Source organism: Passer domesticus, chromosome 13 (assembly GCF_036417665.1).
Source record: "Passer domesticus isolate bPasDom1 chromosome 13, bPasDom1.hap1, whole genome shotgun sequence".
Lineage (NCBI taxonomy): Eukaryota > Metazoa > Chordata > Aves > Passeriformes > Passeridae > Passer > Passer domesticus.
This window is the reverse complement of record NC_087486.1, coordinates 7,000,229-7,021,211: the sequence shown is the minus strand read 5'-3', so window position 1 is coordinate 7,021,211 and position 20,983 is coordinate 7,000,229. Positions and strand designations below refer to the sequence as shown.

Genomic DNA, 20,983 nt, shown 5'->3' with positions numbered 1-20,983 from the left:
TTCATTGGCTGATATAATAACTAACAACATTTTCTTCTGCAATTTGCATAATTTCTGTTACACTAATAGAACGATACAAGCCCATTTCTTCAGCTAATTAAGTCACATAAATATTCTCATGTGTGCAAGTTGAAAACTGCTTTAAGTAGCAAAAATGTCAGCACATTTCAAAAATACTGCATTCATATTTTACTAGGATTCAGCCTGTAATCACATTTATAATTCCTTTGACCCTATGCCCCTCAGTTGAGTCCATTTACAGCACTTTTATAAAAAGGAAAGGAAAGGAAAGGAAAGGAAAGGAAAGGAAAGGAAAGGAAAGGAAAGGAAAGGAAAGGAAAGGAAAGGAAAGGAAAGGAAAGGAAAGGAAAGGAAAGGAAAGGAAAGGAAAGGAAAGGAAAGGAAAGGAAAGGAAAGGAAAGGAAAGGAAAGGAAAGGAAAGGAAAGGAAAGGAAAGGAAAGGAAAGGAAAGGAAAGGAAAGGAAAGGAAAGGAAAGGAAAGGAAAGGAAAGGAAAGGAAAGGAAAGGAAAGGAAAGGAAAGGAAAGGAAAGGAAAGGAAAGGAAAGGAAAGGAAAGGAAAGGAAAGGAAAGGAAAGGAAAGGAAAGGAAAGGAAAGGAAAGGAAAGGAAAGGAAAGGGCCTTGAAAAGCCATCAAAAATGTAACCTAAAACCACACAGGTCATGAAGTCTAGAAATTAAGGTATTCAAACAGATGTGCTTTGATGTCTGTTTGTTAGTAGACCAGACCAAATGATACCATTTATCCAAACCTTCCTACTCATAAAGTCCTTGGAACATTATGTAACAACTTGTAACAGAAAAGCATCCATTGTAAAATACTAATAACTTTATAATCCCACACGAAACTCCAGGACTGGTAAATGACCCTGATTCACGGACAGGTAGGATGCCATGGTTCCATTAGAGAGCATTCCTGGACACTCATCCAGCAGTCCCCAACTGAGGCTCCTGTAAAAGGAGCCAAGGAGCTCCTCCTTTCCCCCAGGTCTCTGTCACAGAGCAGCTTCAGGGGTCGCTCAGATGAGCATCTCAGCTTGGTTCTTTTCTATTTCTTGGGAGCTCTCCGTGTTTTCTCGGGATGTGGTGTTTGCTGGGCGCTAGAGGCTGCTCTTGAATAAAGTGGTGCCATAGTGTCACCTGCTGGGAAGTTCTGCCCCTGCCTCTGTTTGCAGGGCCAACAAATGTTAAATAACTAAACGAAAATCAGTGGGGGTTTTTTACCTTCTTTCTAATACTCCACATTTAGTCCACTATACTCCTATTGAAAGAATTTTTTTTTTATTTTTTTTCTAAAAACCAGGCAACAGTTCAGAGTAGAACAATAAATATCCTGGACTTTTCTTCAGACTGTCATTCAACATATATCTGGTGGGTGTTTGGTCTTAACTGTCTGATTTAAACTTACACTGAGTGAGCTGCTGTTCTTTTGATTTCATGCCAACAGTTTCTCTTCCACATTTTACTGTCTTTTCCTTTATTTACTACAATGACACACATTTCCAGCTATAAATATTTCCATGTCCTCTTAGGGACTCTAATGATTTTAGAAAGAAGTTTCAAACAGCTGATTCTGTCATTAACAATGACTTTTTGCAAGGATGGCATTAGCTGGTGCAGTGGGGTCAGGGAGCATAAAGTTGTGGCTTTGACATTTAAAAAAATTATTTCACCCAATACAGGTGAAATGACACAAGTGGAAATTTGGTTTTCTTTAAATCACTTTTTTATTAGAAGTGATAGGAAACTATTTTAACTAATTAGCTGTTTTAGAAGTAGAACAACAGTTAAAACTTCTCTAATTACTTAATCACTGTTATAAGGGAGGAATTCATTAATGGACATGGAAATTGTTGAGAGTTGGGGGCTTTTTGATGATGTCGAAAGGAAATGTTATCATTTCCTAAAATCTTTCCCCAAATGGCACTCACTCACCCCCGTAGCCAGAGGGAAGAATGTTTCAGTGGTTTGAGGAATGGAGAGGGAGTACCAGGAACATTTCATGGCTCTTGGACACTGCTGCAGTCACTGGGAGTGACCCTGGATGGCTGCACTGTGTCCATGCACAGCTCCTTGTGCTGCTCACAGAGTGGTGGCTCAGGACTTGTGGATGCAGCTCTACTCAGCAACCTCTCAACACCAGCAATTCTCAACAAACACTGTGATCTGTATTGCTCTGTAAAACTTCTATAATGTGCTGTCAACACACAACACACCATTTTGGGTGTCTTATGTTATTCCCAACTACAGAAACACTTGGTATTTATTCCCACCAGCGTTTTAAAGGTCAAAAACTCAACTGGATCATTTGCAATATAATCTGTTTTGCTGACTGAAAAAGTTATAGGAATACAAAGTATAAATAACAGCTAATCACAAAAGTTTACCCTTTAGCACACAGTGGCATTTAGCTGTTTTAAAATATTTATAGTGTGTGATTAACTTGAAATGTTAAACGGCAAAAAAGGTTCCTTAAAACATTACCCCCCCAAAAAACAATAAATCTGAGATAAACAGGAATTAGCCAAAAAAACTGTCTTGCCAAGTATCATTGAGTAAAAATTTTGTTTCTCCTATTCTAAAATTAATTATCTTCCATTCTGCTACCCAGACATTTATATTAAATGTACAATTTCCTTATTAAAATAGAAATTCTTCTAGAATAATCTTTTTCTATACTTTGAATTAATTAGTTTTTAAGTATTTCAAAAATTAGTTTTTATCCTTTCACACAAGAAGACAAAGAAGAGGGGGTCAGTAAAACCAAACAAGGCTGTGCAAGATCCACATGAAAAAAGAACAAAACTTATCTCAGCTTCATAATGGTATTTTTTCTTTAGAAACACCTTGATTAGGAAAAGCAAAAAGGTGTAAGTGGGTCACTTAGTCCCCTAACTTTTCAATGAGCCCTAACTATTTAAAGTATTTTTGTGATTAAACAGAACTGACATTTATGGCAGACAAAAACTAGGCACAAAATGGGTTTTCAAAAGAAAATATTGTTCATCTTCACATGAGTAGCGAGAGCTGGACCAGTGGTCTGTAAAAAGAAGAGTGGTGAAACACCATCATCTGCAGAAGACCAAAACAAGCCCGATCTCCAAGCTAAAAGCAATCAGAGTTATTCATGCACAGTGCCCCTCCCTGATAAATCAGTGAGCTGCAACCAAAGTTACATCACTTTTGGTTTTGAGTTTTTTCATGTTTTATTTAATGTGATTAAAGCTGTATTCTGTATTAACTTCACCCTCATTGGCTGCCCCAAATGACTCCTTGGGAAATTGTACTTTGTAAACAAAACAAATCTCTTTAACTTAGGGCTCCCTTACAATGCCACAAGACTTCTTTCTTGCTTTAAAACAAAAAGCATGAGGACAGAGGGCATTTAAAGCAATCAGTGGCTGATTAAGTAATTTTGACCAAACAGTAGTAAGTGAAGCACAATTAAATCATGTGTAGCAAAAGTTTGAGCACATTTATTATGCACAGTGTAAATTTTCCTCATCAGTCACACAAAATAAAATGATCAAATGTTTCTTTAATAGTAACATAAGAAAAGATGATCACAGACTATGTGATAACTTCACTTCCTATTTTTACAAAATAGCTCACTGGGAGGCTGTAAAGAGGAGTCTGAGGCATCCTTATCTTAAGGGAGCAACATAATGAGGTAAAGAGGAGCCTTGGTTAACTCTTATGTTCTCAGTCACAAAACTTTTATGCCCTATTCTTCAGATGCATTGGGGAAAAAATATTATTTTAATTCTTAGAATTCTGCTTCTATTCAAGACTACCTTCCCCACCCTGACTCTAATATTGGGTAGTTAATGAAAGGCAGAAAATCACTATCAAGTCTCACTCCTGTCAAGAGGTATATTCATATATTCAACTGCAAGACAGCAACATACAGAGCTGAGCTATTTCCTTAAGAACAGCCCAATACTGCTGGAGTCCACAAGATGGAGCAGAACTTAACTCTAGCAGCCTTTAGCAAAAGTAGCTTAAAGCCTATACTTAGCTCATCTGAATCATGGGTGAATAAGAGGCTGCTGATCTCTGAATCCTCAACAAAAATACAAGAGCTTCCGTGTGCTTTGTGTAACACAAATTGTTAAATTTTCAGTGTCTAAGAAGCCAAGAAGGCAGAATCGATCATAAAGTAGCTTATATTAGGAAAAAAACAAAATATATATATATGTAGATCTGAAGATTTATATTGCTGCAAGGCTAAAGCAATTGACCTTTAACTCTCTTTTTTTTAGCCTCCTTCCCCAATTTCTTAATTAAAAAAAAACACCCAAAAGACTTTACATAGCATAAAAAGCTTGTATGCAGCATCTACTACCTCGTGACTAAAGGAGTGACATATCTCAAGCACACACGGCTGCCGCATGGAAAAACAGTTACCAAGCCATACATCAGTAGGCTGCATCAACATCTGAGGCACACAGCGAGATCAGATTTTCATAGTGGGGTAATTTCAGTTCCCCTTCATGGTGTATCGTTCTACCAAACCCAGCCCCTGCACATCAGTGGAGTGGCTTTCCTGAGGAGCTGTTTTCATGTGGTGACGGGGACAATTCCTCTTCACAGCAGTGCACCTGTCATACCAATCCTCCACTTTAAGTCACAACGCCTTGATTCACAGGCAGAGTAATAGAGAGCTCGTTAAGCTGTCACAACCGAACTGTGTAAATCTGAGACGTCAAAACACACTAATTTTTTTTATTGAAAATTATGTCTGGGGACACAGATTGCAGTAAAAACCTCTACTTTTTGTTCCTCTCCTAGCTTGTTCAAAGGTGAACTCTTTCCTCATCTTCCACGCCCTTTAATAGTGAACACCGAGTAAAGTGTTCTGTCCTGGCCAGGCCTGTCTCACAGCCCTGCTTCCGTGTGCAGGTGCTTCAGGCTGGCTGCGGGACCTGCCCTGCTTCCCGGCCCCCAGATCGCTGCCCCAGCCCCCGGAGCCCTCGCGGTGCCCCGGTCCCGGTCCCCGGGGCTCTCCCGGTTCCCTCCCGGCCCCCGGAGCCCTCACGGCCCCGGCCCCGAGCCGCGCTCATGTGACCCGTCCAAGATGGCTGCCGGGGAGCGCCGCGCCGCGCCCGCCGCGGGAAAGGAGGAAGATTTTGAGATTATTGACAAAAAACAGCTCCCTGACGCGGCCGAGCTGAGGAACGAGGAGAAGGCGAAGCCGGAGGAAGCGCGGTGGTCTGCTCCGATCTTGTCTCTGGCCAGGAAAGCCTCGGAAAACTTGGCGCTGAGCTATGGCAGCGCCCTGAAGTCCGCATCCCTGGTGGGATTGGTGTCCAAGCCCGGCAGCAGTGACAGCCCGGCAAAGACAAGTACGGCTCCGCTTCTTTAGTAAACTCGCTTTTGTGGTGCGCAAATGAGTTCGCTCCCGTAAGTGCTGCTGGGTCGTGTCAGTGGTGCATGGGTGTTACTTTGATTTATTTTTTTTAAGATGCTGCAGTTTTGTATTGAAGTAAAATTAAACAAGTGACACAGATGTGGAATTTAAGAAATGCATTATAACCAAAAGAAACCTAAACTCTTATATTTGAAGAAAATTTCTTTTATTTGCTGCCTTTTCTCCTTTTCCATAAAGCTCCAGCAGCCTGACTGCACTGAGGTGTCTCTCAAAATTCCACATCCTGCCTCGAGTGCTGCTGGTTCCGGGAAGGAATCTCTGTGCCTTTCATGTCAGAGACTAGACAAGCAAACCAAGTTATAGATTTGTTATAAGTCACTTTTTAACTACACTAAAAATGCCTTCAGTTTAACCACAGATTGCTTTGTTCAACACTGGCATTTGTGGATCTAGCAGATTTGTGGAACAGGTCTATTAGAACTGAATTAAAATGGCTTCAGTTGAATCATATGGAAAATAAATCTCAGCAATATTCATAATGTAGGAAAAAGAAAACCAAACCCTGTCAAATGCAGCAGAAATTGGGCCTGGAGCCTTGTACTCCAGAGTCTCAGACTGGTGCTTAATTGTTCTGGAGCACTGGAGCTCAGTTCTGCTCTGTTTGGTGCTGAGCTTTTTGTTTTTAGTGGTACTGAGTACTCAAAGGGAAGTCCCATGCAGCTGAGTTGTGACAAAGTTACTGCTGATGGACTTCTTCATTTTTTTTTTTAATTCCTCAACGTTGCATAGTCAGAGTTGAAGATTAATTGTCCTGAAAAAATAGACTCTTTTCTTTTTCTGCTTCTCAAAGTCTCACACGAAATTTACCACATGTTTGTTTCTCAAGTGCCCATCTTGCATACCAGGGATCTAACCTGACAAAGTGCAGAATGTCCCAGTTTCTTTGTTTGCTTTTTGGAATAATGCTGTGGATAGATGTAATTGAAAACAACACACAGCATTTGGCAAGGGGCAGGGAATAAAATATTCTTTTACCTGAAATGGAGCTCCCACATTTCATGGAACTTTTACCATAATCTTTCCTCTTCTTCCTTGTAAAGTAAGGGAACAAACCACGACCTTCCCACATTGCTCAAAGGATTTGGATAATATGTTGATAAGTTTTGTGGAAAATTCTGTATGGAAAATCAGTTAATAACTTGTGAACAGATGCTAAGGCACCTGTTCTACCTGTTCAATATTACTTAGCTGTGACCAAGCACGTAAATGTAATTTAAAGCAGGTATGTTTAAGAAATAAGGCAAGACCTGCAAGACCACTTGTGGAAAACATGGAGCATGCTGCCTGCTGTAGTGTTTTTCAGAGATTTTATAACCTCTGTCTGCTACTTCAGATCTGTTGATCATGTGTTCTTAACACATAAACCCCATCCTAAAACCAGTGTCTGCCACTGAGGAGATTGTGTCCTGCCTTGCAGAGAGGCCAGAAGCTTCAAATGTAAAGAAAATGAATCAAGAAAGATTTGCAGTCCCAAAGACCAAGGGATGGAGAACTGTGAGCTTTCCTTTGTGCTTCAGTGTTTTCTGACTTCAAAGTGTGCTGAATAACTACAGTAAACAAGGCATGTGGCTTCAGAAAGATGTTGAAATAAATCTCTTGAGTTGAATAAGATACAAAACTGTGTGACTGCATTCTTAAAGATTGCAGCATCACATCTGTGATCTTTTGCACTGATTCCTAATCTTTAAAGCTTGGCTTTGGTAGTGTGTCTAATACCTGTTTATTTTGCATGTACCAACCTGCACAGTTTTGCAAAATATGTACCTGACTGTGTAAATTTGCAAGTCTAAAAAATATTGTTCAAGTAATTATTTAACTTAATGCAAACTGATATTAAGACACTTAATTTAAAATTGTTTTCATAAAGAGCTTTTCATTCATGATATTTTATTTTTTTAAGTCTTGTGGGTAATATTTGTATCTTGAGCAAGGTGTAGAGGCAAAGTATTCCTGGTAAGTTAAAATTCAAATTCAAAAAACCATCAAAATGGTTAGCATTGCATTGAAACACCCAAAAACTCACTGGTTTTCTGTTTCTATGGTTTTCTGTTCCTAATGTGTAACCTGACAATATTAAGATCAAAATTCTAAACATGGTGCTTTTAATCCTCAGCCTCATGTCAACACATTGTATACAGTTTTGAGGCATCCATTTGCTATAGGCAATATACAGTATACTCCTATATATATGTATATCCACAATATAATGTATATTGATTATATACTATATATACTGTTGTATATACTGTATATAGTATCTATGCAATGAACTCTAGAGTGGCATGCAGAGATGACAGCATTTTGTGTGTGTTCTGGTTATTAAGGTCAGTTAGATTGGAATGACTCTGTTTTCCCTATTCTGACACAAGAAGGAGTTTTGCTCATTTTTAACCCTAAATTAACATTATGTGCACAAAAAGGAAAACACTGGAGAGACTTTTGCAGGATCTTAAAAACACTGTTAACCATCTTGAGTGTGACTAACACAGGGCTGGGGCTTCTGCCGCTGCTTTTTCTGCAGAGTGTGGCTGTGTGTGACACACAGGTGACAGCAAGACTGTCCTGCTGAAACAGCAGTGGCCTAAAATGTGATTTTGGTGGCCACTGGGTTGTGGCTGGCAGCTCCTGTCAGAGCCTTAGGTGTCTTAAGAAGCGAGGGAGCTGGTCCTGGTCCCACTCCTCCTGTTGTCCCAAAACAGGTTCTTTCACTTGGTCTGCAAGAGGCCAATCCATGCACAGAGTGGAGGGATTTGATTTATTTACAGTTTTGCACAGAAAGGGGGCTGGGTGGCAAATCCACAAAGCCAGCACAACTACCAAAACTTTTCAGTATTTTAGGCATTAGGTATTAATGTTCATTGGTTACAAATTCACCAGTTCTCTTGTAAATTACCGTTCTATCTTCTGTTGGACAATGATATCCTCACTTCCCATGCTCATTAGTCTGCATGCTCAGGCTATCTGTTCTTTTGGGTCGGTGAGTTTCTTGGGTCAGTGGTCACAATCTGCTCCTTCCAGAATTACCTTCTATCCAGTCATTGATGATTGAGCACAGTTGCTGTCTTGACTTTATGAGTTTCTTCCTTATCTTGGGGGTTCTGCCAAATGTTGTGAAATCACAGAATATGCTGGGTTGGAAAGGACCCACTAGGATCATTGAGTCCAGGTCCTACCCTGTACAGAACCATTCCCAAGAGTCACACCATGAGTCTGAAGGTGTTGTACAAGTGCTCCTGGAGCTCTGTCAGGCTTGGTGCTGTTACCACTGAGGAGCCCATTCCAGTGCCCAGCCACCCTTTTCCTGATCTCAGCCTAAACTTTCCCTGACTCAGCTTCAGGCTGTCCCTGTGGCGCATAAATTCTGCACCCTTTGAGTCCACTATCAGTGCTACATCCTTTTATTAACCTCCCCTAGGGCTCAAGGTCCCTGAAGCATGTCCAGCCCTAAACCTTCACAAGGCAATTCTACCGACCAGTGATTCACCTTTGTAACACCTGGGCGTCGCTTACACCTTGCTCATTAGCTGATGTTTCACGGGTTAAATCACCCTTATTGTTGCTTAGGCTTGAAACTGTACAAACATCGAGAAACATCCTTTCTTAAGTAAATCCGTACATAATTCCACATTTCGCTACACGGCCGGGGCGAGCCCGCCCCGCGCCCCTCGCACGGCTCTAAGATGGCGGCCGGCCCGCCCCCGCCGCGCGCGCTGCAGCCGCGGTAGCGCGGCGGGCCGGGCTCCCTCAGCCCCGGGCTCCCTCGGCCCCGGGCTCCCTCGGCCCCGGGCTCCCTCGGCCCCGGGCTCCCTCGGCCCCGGGCTCCCTCGGCCCCGGGCTCCCTCGGCCCCGGGCTCCCTCGGCCCCGGGCTCCCTCGGCCCCGGGCTCCCGCGGCCCCGGGCTCCCGCAGCCCCGGGCTCCCTCAGCCCCGCGGCCCCCGGCCCGGCCCCGCCGCTCAGGTAGGGACCCCGCGGGCCGGGGCTGCGGCCGTGTCCCCCCCGAGGGCGCTGAGGGGGGGTTTAGCCAGCTCGCCCCCGCCGCAGGATGGAGGCCCAGCTGGGGCGCCGCGGCGAGGGGTATTTAAAAGCTGCGCAGCGTCTCCGTGCAGATTCTCCCCAGGTACTCGGCGCTGGGGAGGCCGCGCCTCGGGTGCTGTGATCGGGCCCCTCAGTTCGGGAAAGGCACTGAGAGGCTGCAGCGGGCCCAGAGAAGGGCAGCAGAGCTGGGGAAGGTTCTGGAGCACAGCTGCTCTGAGGAGGGGCTGAGGGAATTGGGGGTGTTTAGTCTGGAGAGAAGGAGAACCAGGGGTGGCCTTGTCACTGTCTGCAAGTCCCTGACAGGAGGCTGTTCCAGGTGGGAGTCAGGCTCTTCTCCCAGACAACCAGTGATAAGATTACAGGATATAATCTCATGCTGCACCAGGCGAGGTTTAGGTTGGACATTAGGAAGTATTTCTTCACAGAAAGGGGATTGATTATACACTGTAAGGAGCAGCTCAGGGAGGTGGTGAAGTCACTGTCCCTGGAGCTGTTTAAAGAAAAACTGGATCTGGTGCTTAGTGCCCTAGTTTGATTATACATTGGACTGGATGATCTTTTCCAGCCTGTTTGATTCTGGGACTGTAAAGCAGCTTTCCTTTCTCCACCCATGTGCCCCCAGGTACGCGGTGTCACACCATGGAGGAGCGTGCCAACCTCATGAACATGATGAAGCTCAGCATCAAAATCCTCATCCAGTCAGCCCTGAGCCTGGGCCGGACCCTGGACTCTGACTTCCCACCACTGCAGCAGTTCTTCGTGGTGCTGGAGCACTGCCTCAAACACGGGCTCAAAGGTGGGCACTGGCTGCCAGGCTGAGGAGAGGCAGGTCAAGGAGTCTGTCATGTCCTGCTGTGGCTCCAGCTTGACTTCTGAATGACATTATTAGTTCTTAAACATTATGCTAATAGGTAATGCAGATATAACTATGTGGTTACCCTTGTACACCCTGTATTTTGTCCCTCCTAAACTGTCAGAGGATTTTTAATGCCCCCTTTCCACAGACATGTTATAAGCTGATGAGGCAAAGTAACAAAGTAAATTTTGTCTAAAATTCTGGAGTTGGAAGCCTGTCATTTTTCCTCACAAATCTCTCTGTATGCTCCCTTTAGTGAAGAAGAGTTTTATTGGACAGAACAAATCGTTTTTTGGTCCTTTGGAGCTAGTGGAAAAACTTTGTCCCGAAGCATCAGATATAGCAACCAGTGTTAAAAATCTGCCAGAGCTGAAGTAAGTTAATTGTTGGGGATGATGCATTTTGCTCATACTGCTGGGAAAAGGAATCCTTCATGTAATCTCTTGGCTTCCGTAACAAGTTGTTGTTCCCAAAGACAAAAAGTAGGGTGTGTAAGAGGCATTGACTTCTCCAAGAGATAAGGAGTATATCTCAAAGTATTCAGAGTTTCTGACTCAAACAACGCTCTCAGATTGAAAACAGCATTTGGAAACTATTATAACCTTGCTAAAAATAACTATTCGCAGGTATTTTTTCCTCCTCTTTCCCCCACTTTCATGATTTTTTATCATTTTGCCCATGTGCTCATAGTATTTGGTTTGAGTAATTCAGGATGATTGAGATAGACTTGATTTTAATACTGGGATGTATTAATGGTTGGGTTATGGTGGTAGTTGACAATATGTATGGGTTTTCAAATTAAGAAGACTTTACAGTATACTTTCCCCGAAGAAAGGAATTTACTTAAATGTTCTTGTGTTCTGGAGACAACAGTTCATTTCCCCAGAGATTTGTTGTTGTTTTTTTAGTAAATAATGTCCTTCCCCTCATTTTGTAAACTGAGAATTTTGAATTGCACAAATCTAGTTAATAAAACACCTTGGTTTTACCAAAACATGCAACTTTTCATTTTAGGACTGCTGTGGGCAGAGGGAGGGCTTGGCTTTATCTAGCACTCATGCAAAAGAAGCTGGCAGATTATCTCAAAGTACTCCTGGACCATAAGCATCTCTTAAGGTAACAGCACAGACGTGTATTCCTGAATATTCCTGAAACATTGACACCTCCTGAGGCTCCAGGGAGAGTCATAATTTACCAGTTTAAGCTTGTTCTTGCAGCCTGCAGAAGAGCAAGTGGTTAATTGTTTTTGTAGTGAATCTACAAAGGAACTTGCAGAGTATTTTCTGAGAGAGTTCTAAATCTTCTGCCTTATGCAATAAATGAGTGAGAACTCAGCTGAATTTTGTAAAGGCTGCATTATTGTTTCTATGATTTCAGTGATGGAAGTGCCATTATAACTGTTTGATGTGCAGTGGTGCCTTGTGCTGTTTGTTCCAGTGAGTTTTATGAACCTGATGCATTGATGATGGAGGAGGAAGGAGCAGTTATTGTGGGTCTGCTGGTTGGACTGAACGTTATTGATGCAAACCTCTGCTTGAAAGGAGAAGACTTGGATTCCCAGGTGAAGATTAAAGCTTAAACAGGATCAGTTGGTATAGGATTCTAGTAGAATTAAGTACATCTATAAATACTTCATTGAGATGGGTCCAGATTTCTTTCCAACATGGCCTGTGTTGAAGCTTGTTGTGTTTCCCTCATGAATTAAAAGAAAGTACAGAAGTAGCAGTTTATGGAAATACTGTTGAAACTAATAAGTGCAAGGAAAGTGTTCACACATAACATGGTTACTGTGATGCTTTTATGGCAAATGCTAGCTTGTATGTTTGCATCAGCTAGGAAGAATGTAGGTGTGATTTTTCTCTCTAAATCTAAACTTCAGATTTTTATCACTTCCCAAATATACAGTAATGCCTGCTTCTACACATAATTGCACTGTGAAGGTGTGTTAATATCTTAAATATATTTTTCAGGTTGGAGTGATTGATTTTTCCTTGTACCTTAAGGAAACACAGGACAGTGATGGCAAACAGTATGTATGGTGAATTAATAATTCTAAATCATTACAGTTTTTGTAGAACAAACCTGTCAGACAGTCTGTAGGAGGATGGGAGTGCTGGAGATTTCAGACTATTAATCATCCACAAAGGAGAGCCCAAACCAGATTTTGTTACCTAAACAAAAGCAATATCTTTCAGAGACTGAATTTGTGGTAGTTTTAGCAACAATTTGGAGAGTTTGAGTCTTGAGCTGGGACCAAATTAAAAGTACACAAAATATTAGATTGTGGTTTTATTTTGTTTTAGAAGAAATGATTTGCCAAGTCACCCATTGCCAACTCACTGCTTTGTTTCTAAGCACAGTTTCAGAAACCCTCTCAATTAAGTAGCTGTCTTTGAGGGAGAGATCAGTTACAGAGGAAAAAAATGTAATTTTAAGTGAAATATTAGGTCTGAGACTGCAGTTAGCAACACAGATCAGGTCTTCTAAGGTCTTCTAAGACCTGTAGCAAATGAAGAGATCTTCATATTTTATGTGCTTCTGTCACTTCAGAGCACTTCACTGTGGAGCTGCTGAGAAGCAGCCAAGCAGCTGCTCCACCTCCCTGGTGCTTCTGATCCAGCTCAGACACAAGTATTTTTATAAGAAAAGGATAAAAGATTTTAGCTCTGTTTGCAGGTATATGCTGAAAGCCTTAGTACAGAATAGCACTTTAAAATAATGAGTTTCTTCTCAATCAATAAATTCTCACTTTTACAACTAGAGATGGAGGAATTACAGCTGTCCTTGACCAGAAGCATTATGTGGAAGAACTGAACCGACATCTAAGGTGGGATTCTCATCTGTTCTCATCTACAAACACTTGTCCTGTTTAGCTTTTCCAGCATGGCTTTGAATGTCTCTGCTGCAAGTCTTGTAGGTTTTTGTTTGGTATTGAAGTGCCTTTTCTGATTATTTCCCAAAAAACTTAGTTTCATTTTGTAATCCCACTCTTCTGCAGGTACATGCAATGCAGAAAGCAAGTGTGTGTAATAGTTTACTTTTTTTGAGAGTGATTAACAGAACATTTTGAAACTATTTTTTTCAAGAGAAACTGTTGCAAGTGCATCTGGAAATCTATTCCTTGGAGGAAGAGTCTCTACTCTTCCCCCATAGGTTGCTCAGTGGGACAAGCAGGCCTCCCTTACCCTCTTGAGCAGGAGAGGTGTTACAACTGTGAAAGCTAAGCCAGAACAGGGCTGCCAGCAGAAGGACATGGTCCTCTCAGTGCTTGAGAGGGACAGGTGTTCTCCCTCTGCATTTTTCCCCAGTTCACCAACACCAAAGTACTTCATTGTTAACAAATGCAAGATGGTAAAAACACTGTTGAGGATAGGAGTAAAACTTCAACATTGACACTTCATTTATTGTTTTTTATGCATCTCTCTTCCTTGCTGCAGTTGCACAGTTGCAGATCTCCAGAACAAAATAGACTGTTTAGAAAAGACCAATTCAAAACTCCAGGAAGAGGTTTGTATCTGGTTTTTCAAATATTTCTCAGAGCTCTTTTCCATCAGAGGCAAAAGTCCCTAAGGCTGTACCTTACACCTGAAATATTTGAGTAGATACTGATGAGCTGTGGGGAGTGGACAGACTGGAATGGGTTGGTGTGACTTCTAGTTCATACCACAGATCCAGGGTGGATTTTAGCCTTTTACACTATGGTGTGTTTCTTTGCTCAGTTAATATTTAAAAATAATTGATGACGGTGTGAAGCTGAAGTTGGTGAACAAATGTTGCTGGGCACATTAATTTTGGCTGACAGTGGGTATGGCTGTGTAAGGGTCAGGCAGCTCCTGGGGAATGCAAAAGGGGAAGTGAGCAGCACAGCTGCTGCAGAGACTGAGCTACTGACTTCAGAATTGCTCCAGATGCTGCATGATTGCACAGTGATTAAATATAGATCTGTTCTCTTCACACAGCTTGCAGCAGCTACCGACCGAATTGGATCCCTTCAGGAAGAGCAGCAGCAGCTGAAACAACAGAATGAATTAATTCGTGAACGGAGTGAAAAAAGTGTAGAGGTGGGACATCTACTTAGAGATGTTGAGGAGCCTTAAAATAAGTGATCTCTTTTGATCAGCTGCAGTGAGTTCTCCTGAGCCCACTGTGCACTGGAATGCTCAGCACAGTTGAGGTCACTGGGTTTGGGTGATGTATGCTCAGGCATTTGATTTTACTGATCTTTACTACACACCCAAAATACACTTGCAGAAGGAAGAACAAATTCAAAGTATTAGAAGTATTAAAGTAAAAAGTGTGAAGTATTGAAGTATTTTTATCATTACTGTATCTTTGAAATTTCAGCTTATTAATGTTTACGAGGTCATTGATTGTAAAACAGCAGGATTTTACTTGAAATAGCACATTGAAATACTGTGTTACACGCAAGAATTAAAGAGATACTTTAAATACTTTGTGATCTTATGTATCTGATGTTTCTTGTAGGTAACAAAAGAGGATACAAAAGTAGAATTGGATACTTACAAGCAGTCACGCCAGGGTCTTGATGAAATGTACAGTGATGTTTGGAAGCAGTTGAAAGAAGAAAAAAAAATCAGGCTGGTAAGGAAACTTAACTACAGAAAGTGAAGTGAAAGACACAGGATTCAGCCTATGGTAACATTACAAATACAAGATGACAGCTGTGCACCTTTTGCAGCTGTTCAGAATTCATACAGCAATTGCAAGCAAGATGCTGGGCATTGGTTATTAACAGTGTCTGTGAGGTACTGGGAATTGGGGCTTTTGTAATGTTGGAAATAAAAGGCCTTTTTTAAAGAAACCACTGGCATTATTATAGCAGAGACATAGTTTGTGTGTGGGGTTGTCTGGGTTTTATCCCTGACCTATGGCTACGTAGCAATAACCAGGAAATGTCTTTGTAAGGAGCTAGAGAAGGAGTTGGAGCTACAAATTGGAATGAAAACAGAAATGGAAATTGCCATGAAACTTCTGGAAAAAGATACTCATGAAAAACAAGACACTTTAGTTGCCCTTCGCCAACAGTTAGAAGAAGTGAAGGCCATTAACTTGCAGATGTTTCACAAATCCCAGGTATGTACAGGGGGCTGGGGATGGTTGTGTGGGGTTTCTCTTGTTTGGGTGAGTTGTGGTTTTATGTTGTTTTTTCAGTTGAACAAAACTGTGTGATAGGCATTTCTACGAGGAAGCCATGGTGTAGCAGTGCTCACACAAAATATACACAGCTTGTTTCCATTCATGAAACAAAAGTTTAGCTAACCTCTCTATGCATGAAGTAAGAGTTCAGCAAGCCTTCCTCTCCCACGCCTTGTTCCAGAAATCTTGAGAGGATTTCTCTCAATTTTTATGGCCTATTTCTTGATGCCTGCTCAGGCTTTATCCAGGTCTTTGCCTCCTTCCCAGACACTTGCAAGTCGGTGAAGCCCCAGTGCTGAGGTGTGCCTTTGCTTTTGAAAGCAAGTATTTATTTGGGGTTTTTTTTCCTTCCTGGTTCCATGCCCACTGAGTGCAGTTGTTACATTCAAATCATCATTGATATTCTTATCCTGTCAATTTAATCTGGTTTTATTTCTTCGGGTTTTTTCTGAAGAGAACTTTTTTGCCTTGTAGCTGATCTCATAGGTCAAAACATAGTTAAGGTGGTTTGGGTTTTTTCTGAGGTTGTAACAAAACAATTGGAGCAATGTCTGCTCTGGAATTATCAGCATTTTGTTTGCACATTCCAGTCAGACCCAGGCATGGCCTTTAGCAAGCTGAACATTCTTTTTCTGGTGGCAGACTTTAAACACTGTTCACTATTTCCTACAGAATGCAGAGTGTTCATTACAACAGAAAACAGAAGCAATATCTTCTTTTGAAGGAAAAACAAATGAGATGATGTCCTCTATGAAACAAATGGAGAAGAGGTAATAATTGCAAGATCAGAAGGTCAACATTGAAGTCAGTAGAAAGTTTACAATATAAACCTTTAGAGGATGACCTTCCATATACCCCATAGACACTTGGGCCTGTGTGCCAGAATGAGCTTTTTCACTTCCTCCTCTTCATCCCTCTGTGCTTGCTGTTCTCCCTTCCCAGGCAAACATGCCCATAGCTGACCCACTGGAAAACCATAGCTCTTTCCATAAGCAAGCTGTTGAAAAACATGTTAACTTCACTTTAAGGTGTGACTTTCCTTTTGGGTTTTTTTCCAAAAACAACTGCTTTCGAAAGTGTTTTTTTTCTCCACTACCATTTTCAGTACAAGCTTTTATAAAGATCCCTGTGGTAACTCTAAAAGAAGAGGGTGCAGGGAAGGAGTGAATTGCAAACAAATGTCTGTGTCCCTTCCTGTGCAGGCTGCAGCAGGCAGAGAAGGCCAGGCAGGCAGCAGAGGAACGGTGCAATAAGATGAAACAGGAGCTGGCTGGGAAGCTCGACTCGTGTCGGCAGCAGATGGCCCAGCTGGACAGCAAATGGTATTTAATCTGAGCAGGTGTTTTCCTTCCCTTTGCCATTTCTTTAAGAAGTGTTTTCTACTCCTTTTATGCTCAGGTCTAAGAAGGGGGTGAATTTGTCATTCTGTTGGCTTCAGCATTGACAGACAGGACCCAAGGAAGCACAACACTTCTGTACAGTAGGCAATTAGCATCAGAATTTTGACATGTTTTTTCCAGAACATCTAATTTAGAGCACAGAGTGGCGGCAAAAAATCTGCCCATTCCAACTAGCAATAGAGTTTTCAATTGCTTTTTTTAATAAATCAGGAGATAGGTATGGTCATGCTTGCAGGCTGAGCGTAGAACTGACTTTAATCCAAAGGGACTGGGATTTTTGAAGGGACTTATGGGTGTTTACTTAGGGAATGTTAATCCTCTAAAGATTTCTAACACTGATAGAAAAATCTTCTTCCACTGTTCAGACTGCAGGATAGAGTGTCCCTTTTAAACATGGCAGTTTAAACAGGTAGTGAAATATTAATTTGTGGGGATTGGTTTCTTTGGGGGTCTTTTGGTTGTTGTTTTTCTTCTAGCCCTTCATTGCTGTTTGTTTTCTGTGACTTGAAAATGTTAACATATGTTAAATGTTAACAGTGTTAACATTTTTGACATCTGCTGCCTGTTCTTTCCCAGAACACCACTCTAGTTTTGCCCTCTTTTGGACAAGATTTCTACTTCTCACACTGTCGCTATCCTTAAGTGTGCTATAGGATATTCTTCTGCTATAGGGTTTTTTTTAGAATGAATTATTTTTAAATAGCTCAACTCTGGAAAAGGAGTTAAAATCCGAAAAGGAACAGAGACAAACTTTGCAAAAAGAACTGCACCAAGAGAAGGATGCAACCACTCTGCTTAAAACAGAATTGCAACAGATGGAAGGACTGAAAAAGGTATGCACAGTTTCAAGCATTCAGAACAACTGAATGTGGTTTCTTTTTTAAGTATGAACATTCTTTTTAACCTGAAGGGGATTTGGTGCCATGTATGGAGCAGTTTCTGAGGACACAGTTGTGCACCTGTACCTGTCTGTGTGCTCCTGTGTTTTGGCACAAGACTGCCATTTTCTAGCTCTTTTGAAGGATGTTCAAAGCCTGAAAATCATCCTTTTCTTGGTAAATATGGTTAAACAATTCCATTGTTTGTGCAGAACCTGTGGGTAGTTCCCCCTTGTAATTTTAAAAATCAAGCCTTAGAAATAGGGGGATTTGCAAAGGAGCTGATTTTTGTGAACTGCTTGGGTAGTTTGGGTAGACTGATCGAGGTTATTAGGTCAAGCAGTGCACAAAAAAATTAAATTTTGTGCTTGATTTTATAGGAGCTGAGAAAACTGCAAGATGAGAAGCAGCAGCTGAAGAAGGTCCGTGAGGAGCAGGAGCAAGCTCTCCAAGAAATGGGACTTCATCTCAGCCAGTAAGTTCTAGGGAACAGAACTCCTGTAAGTGGTGTAAGCTGGAGTATCAGACTAATAGCAAGAATTCTAAACCTCATTTACTTATAAAAATCAATTGATGTGAGAATTTTAATAGGCAATTACTATGTATGAGAAACGAAAGAGCCATGAAATGAAAGTGAGGGAGGATCTTGTCAGAGTGAGCTGGCTGAAACATTAAAGGAAATGTTTAGTTCTTACAGTGGAATTGTGCTTTTCCTACATTATTCTGTTTATCCTGAAAAAGGGGCAAACCCTGAGCTGACAAAGTTTGCCAGTGATAGTGAGTGGTTCAGATGGGTAACAGGGAGCTGCCTGAAGAATTGGGGTTTGGTTTCAGTGGCTCAACAGTGGAATGGCAGGGAAAACCAAACACAACTAAATAAAAAGTCATGCAGGGCATAATTTCTTTTTTCCAGATCAAAGCTGAAGATGGAAGACATTAAAGAAGTAAATAAAGCACTAAAGGTACTCTCTCATGGATATTTTGACTAAACATATGAATTTCATTTAACACCTTCAAATTTCACCATGGTTATTCTGCTTTAAAAGGTGGCTTTTGAAAAATACCAATGTTGGTAAAATGCCTGTAAGTTTATTTGTATCTCCATTGGTGGTTTTCATACCAATTTTCCAGGGTCATACGTGGCTGAAGGATGATGAAGCAACTCATTGTAAGCAATGTAAAAAGGAATTCTCCATCTCAAGAAGGAAGGTAATTCAGCAGATTATTTTTAAATAATCAATGGAAAACAAAAGTGGTGCTGTTGTGTACCTTGCTAGGGAAGATTGAACCTGTTCAATTCCAAATCTTGTTGGCATGATAAATATATAGGGAATAATTTGGCATTTACCACCCAAAAAGCCATACTGCCCCCAGCTTCGGTGCTCTCGGTGCAGGGCTGCTGTGGCTGTGTTCAGGCTCCCTTCCCGGCTGGGCAGGCGCTGCTCCGTGCCCGGCCCGCGGTGCGGGCCAGCGCAGCCACTCCCTCCGCGCCAGGCGCGCTCCCGCTCCTGTTCCCGGCTGTCCCGCGCCGGGCGGGCGCAGCTCCCGGCCGCGGAGGGACGGCGGCAGCGCCGGGACCGCGCCCAGTGCTCGGCCCTGCGCAGGGGAATGCTGCTGGGAGGGCTGGGCTTGGTGGGAAGTGGTGGGACTCAGTGGACTCCAAGGCCTGACTTCTCTCTTCCTGATGATATTTTTAGGCAGCTGTGCTCATTCTGGCTCTTTTTTTGTAGCACCACTGCAGAAACTGCGGGGACATCTTCTGCAACACTTGTTCCAGTAACGAACTGGCGCTGCCATCCTACCCAAAACCCGTCCGTGTCTGTGATAACTGTCACACACTGCTGCTCCAGCAGTGCTCCTCCAACTCCTCCTAAGGCTCTCCCACCCTTACAGAGCCACTTTAACATTGGAAAGTAGCCATTATTTTTTTAATTCTGAATTGCAGGTGTCTTCTGTCTTCAGCAGACTGGACTGGCTGGTCTGCTAATTTCCACTGTAAGGGCAATGTAAATTAATTTGTAGGGATTGTGCAAGCTAATGCTTCTCCAACTGAAATAATTAAGGAGCTTATATCAACTGTAATTTCCCCAAAAGTTCTATTTGAAACTAAGATTCATTTTTCTGATTTTTATAGATATTTGTATTAAAATTTGTATATGGCATTTCTACATTTATTTGATCCCTGTAGACATCATTGTCTCTCTGTACATGAACCTAATTTCTTTACCTTCACTGTAGGTGCTCCTGTGTGTTCCCCTGGCTCATGTACAGTTTTGTATTTGCTCTAAGTCAGTCAGAGAGAAAAAGGTCAATTTATGAATTGTCTATAGAAAGCTTTATAAGGAGTGTCAATGAATGTGCCTTCAGTTCACTGCGGAGTCAAAACTGCACATTATACTTGTTCTGGAAGTCGCTGTGACCACAGTGCAGTAGTTACACAATAAAGTCTTTTGCAAAAACTGAAAGCAAGTGAAGTTGCCATTTTTAACACCCATCAGTCACAGATCCTAGAAGAGAATGTTCTTCCAGCCATGCATATCCAGGGTTTAAGCTAAAGGTAGCAGAATGTGTCTGACCAGAGCTGTGGTATTCCCTGGAAGGTGCCAGATGAAGGCACTGCTCTGCAGCTGGAACTGCTTTCACCCTTTTCCAGAAAAAAAAAAAAAAGGTCAGTGGCTCCAGCTCACTGTGTGCACCCCTGGGACAGAGGGGAGCAGCTGCTGCTCCAGCCCCAGGGGACCCTGGTCCCTGTTCTGCCAGGCCTGGGCTTGGCTGTACCAGGGATCCCAAAGCAGTCTGTGGTCCTGTGCCAGGGCACAGGGCTGTCACCTCACCAGCAGCCCTGTCCCCAAGCAGCACCCAACACCACCCGTGTGTGCCCCAGGTTCCAGGGCAGCTCTTCAACCACCAGAGGCTCCATGTGGACAGTGCAAACCCCGGGGTGATCCCCCCTCTGCCCCAGCTCTGACACAGGCACGGCAGGGCCACGTGGCCATTGAGCTGGGCTGTCAGCATTCCCCTCAGGAAGCAGGCTGCTCCCATGGCACACAGCCATGGCTGGAATACCCAGCACTCGGAATTCCACCCTTACAGCTCCTCTGCTACAGAACAGGACACTCATCACTGTAGAAAGGACCTCAGGTTTTACCCTTCAGGACAAATGGCTCTATACCATGGCCAAACAAAGTACTATGACCACTGACTGCA

General features: G+C 42.4%; 1 protein-coding gene across 4 annotated transcripts; it reads left to right on the top strand.

Moving 5' to 3' along the window:
- The first annotated feature begins 5,081 nt into the window (after nt 1-5,081).
- On the top strand, nt 5,082-20,241 carry RUFY1 (RUN and FYVE domain containing 1). Of its 4 annotated transcripts, none has more exons than XM_064387610.1 (18): nt 5,082-5,364; nt 10,108-10,281; nt 10,598-10,715; nt 11,356-11,457; nt 11,779-11,902; nt 12,312-12,370; nt 13,103-13,168; nt 13,779-13,848; nt 14,301-14,402; nt 14,827-14,943; nt 15,268-15,435; nt 16,171-16,268; nt 16,701-16,820; nt 17,602-17,731; nt 18,157-18,251; nt 18,690-18,738; nt 18,908-18,985; nt 19,507-20,241. In XM_064387610.1, the coding sequence occupies exons 1-18, from the start codon at nt 5,097-5,099 to the stop codon at nt 19,648-19,650; spliced, it is 2,082 nt and encodes a 693-aa protein (XP_064243680.1). In that variant the 5' UTR covers nt 5,082-5,096; the 3' UTR covers nt 19,651-20,241. The 4 variants fall into 4 exon arrangements, with proteins under 4 accessions (XP_064243680.1, XP_064243683.1, XP_064243681.1 ...); XM_064387613.1 differs by having other exon boundaries at nt 5,090-5,422; XM_064387611.1 differs by lacking the exon at nt 5,082-5,364 and adding an exon at nt 9,271-9,407.
- The last annotated feature ends 742 nt before the right edge of the window (nt 20,242-20,983 follow it).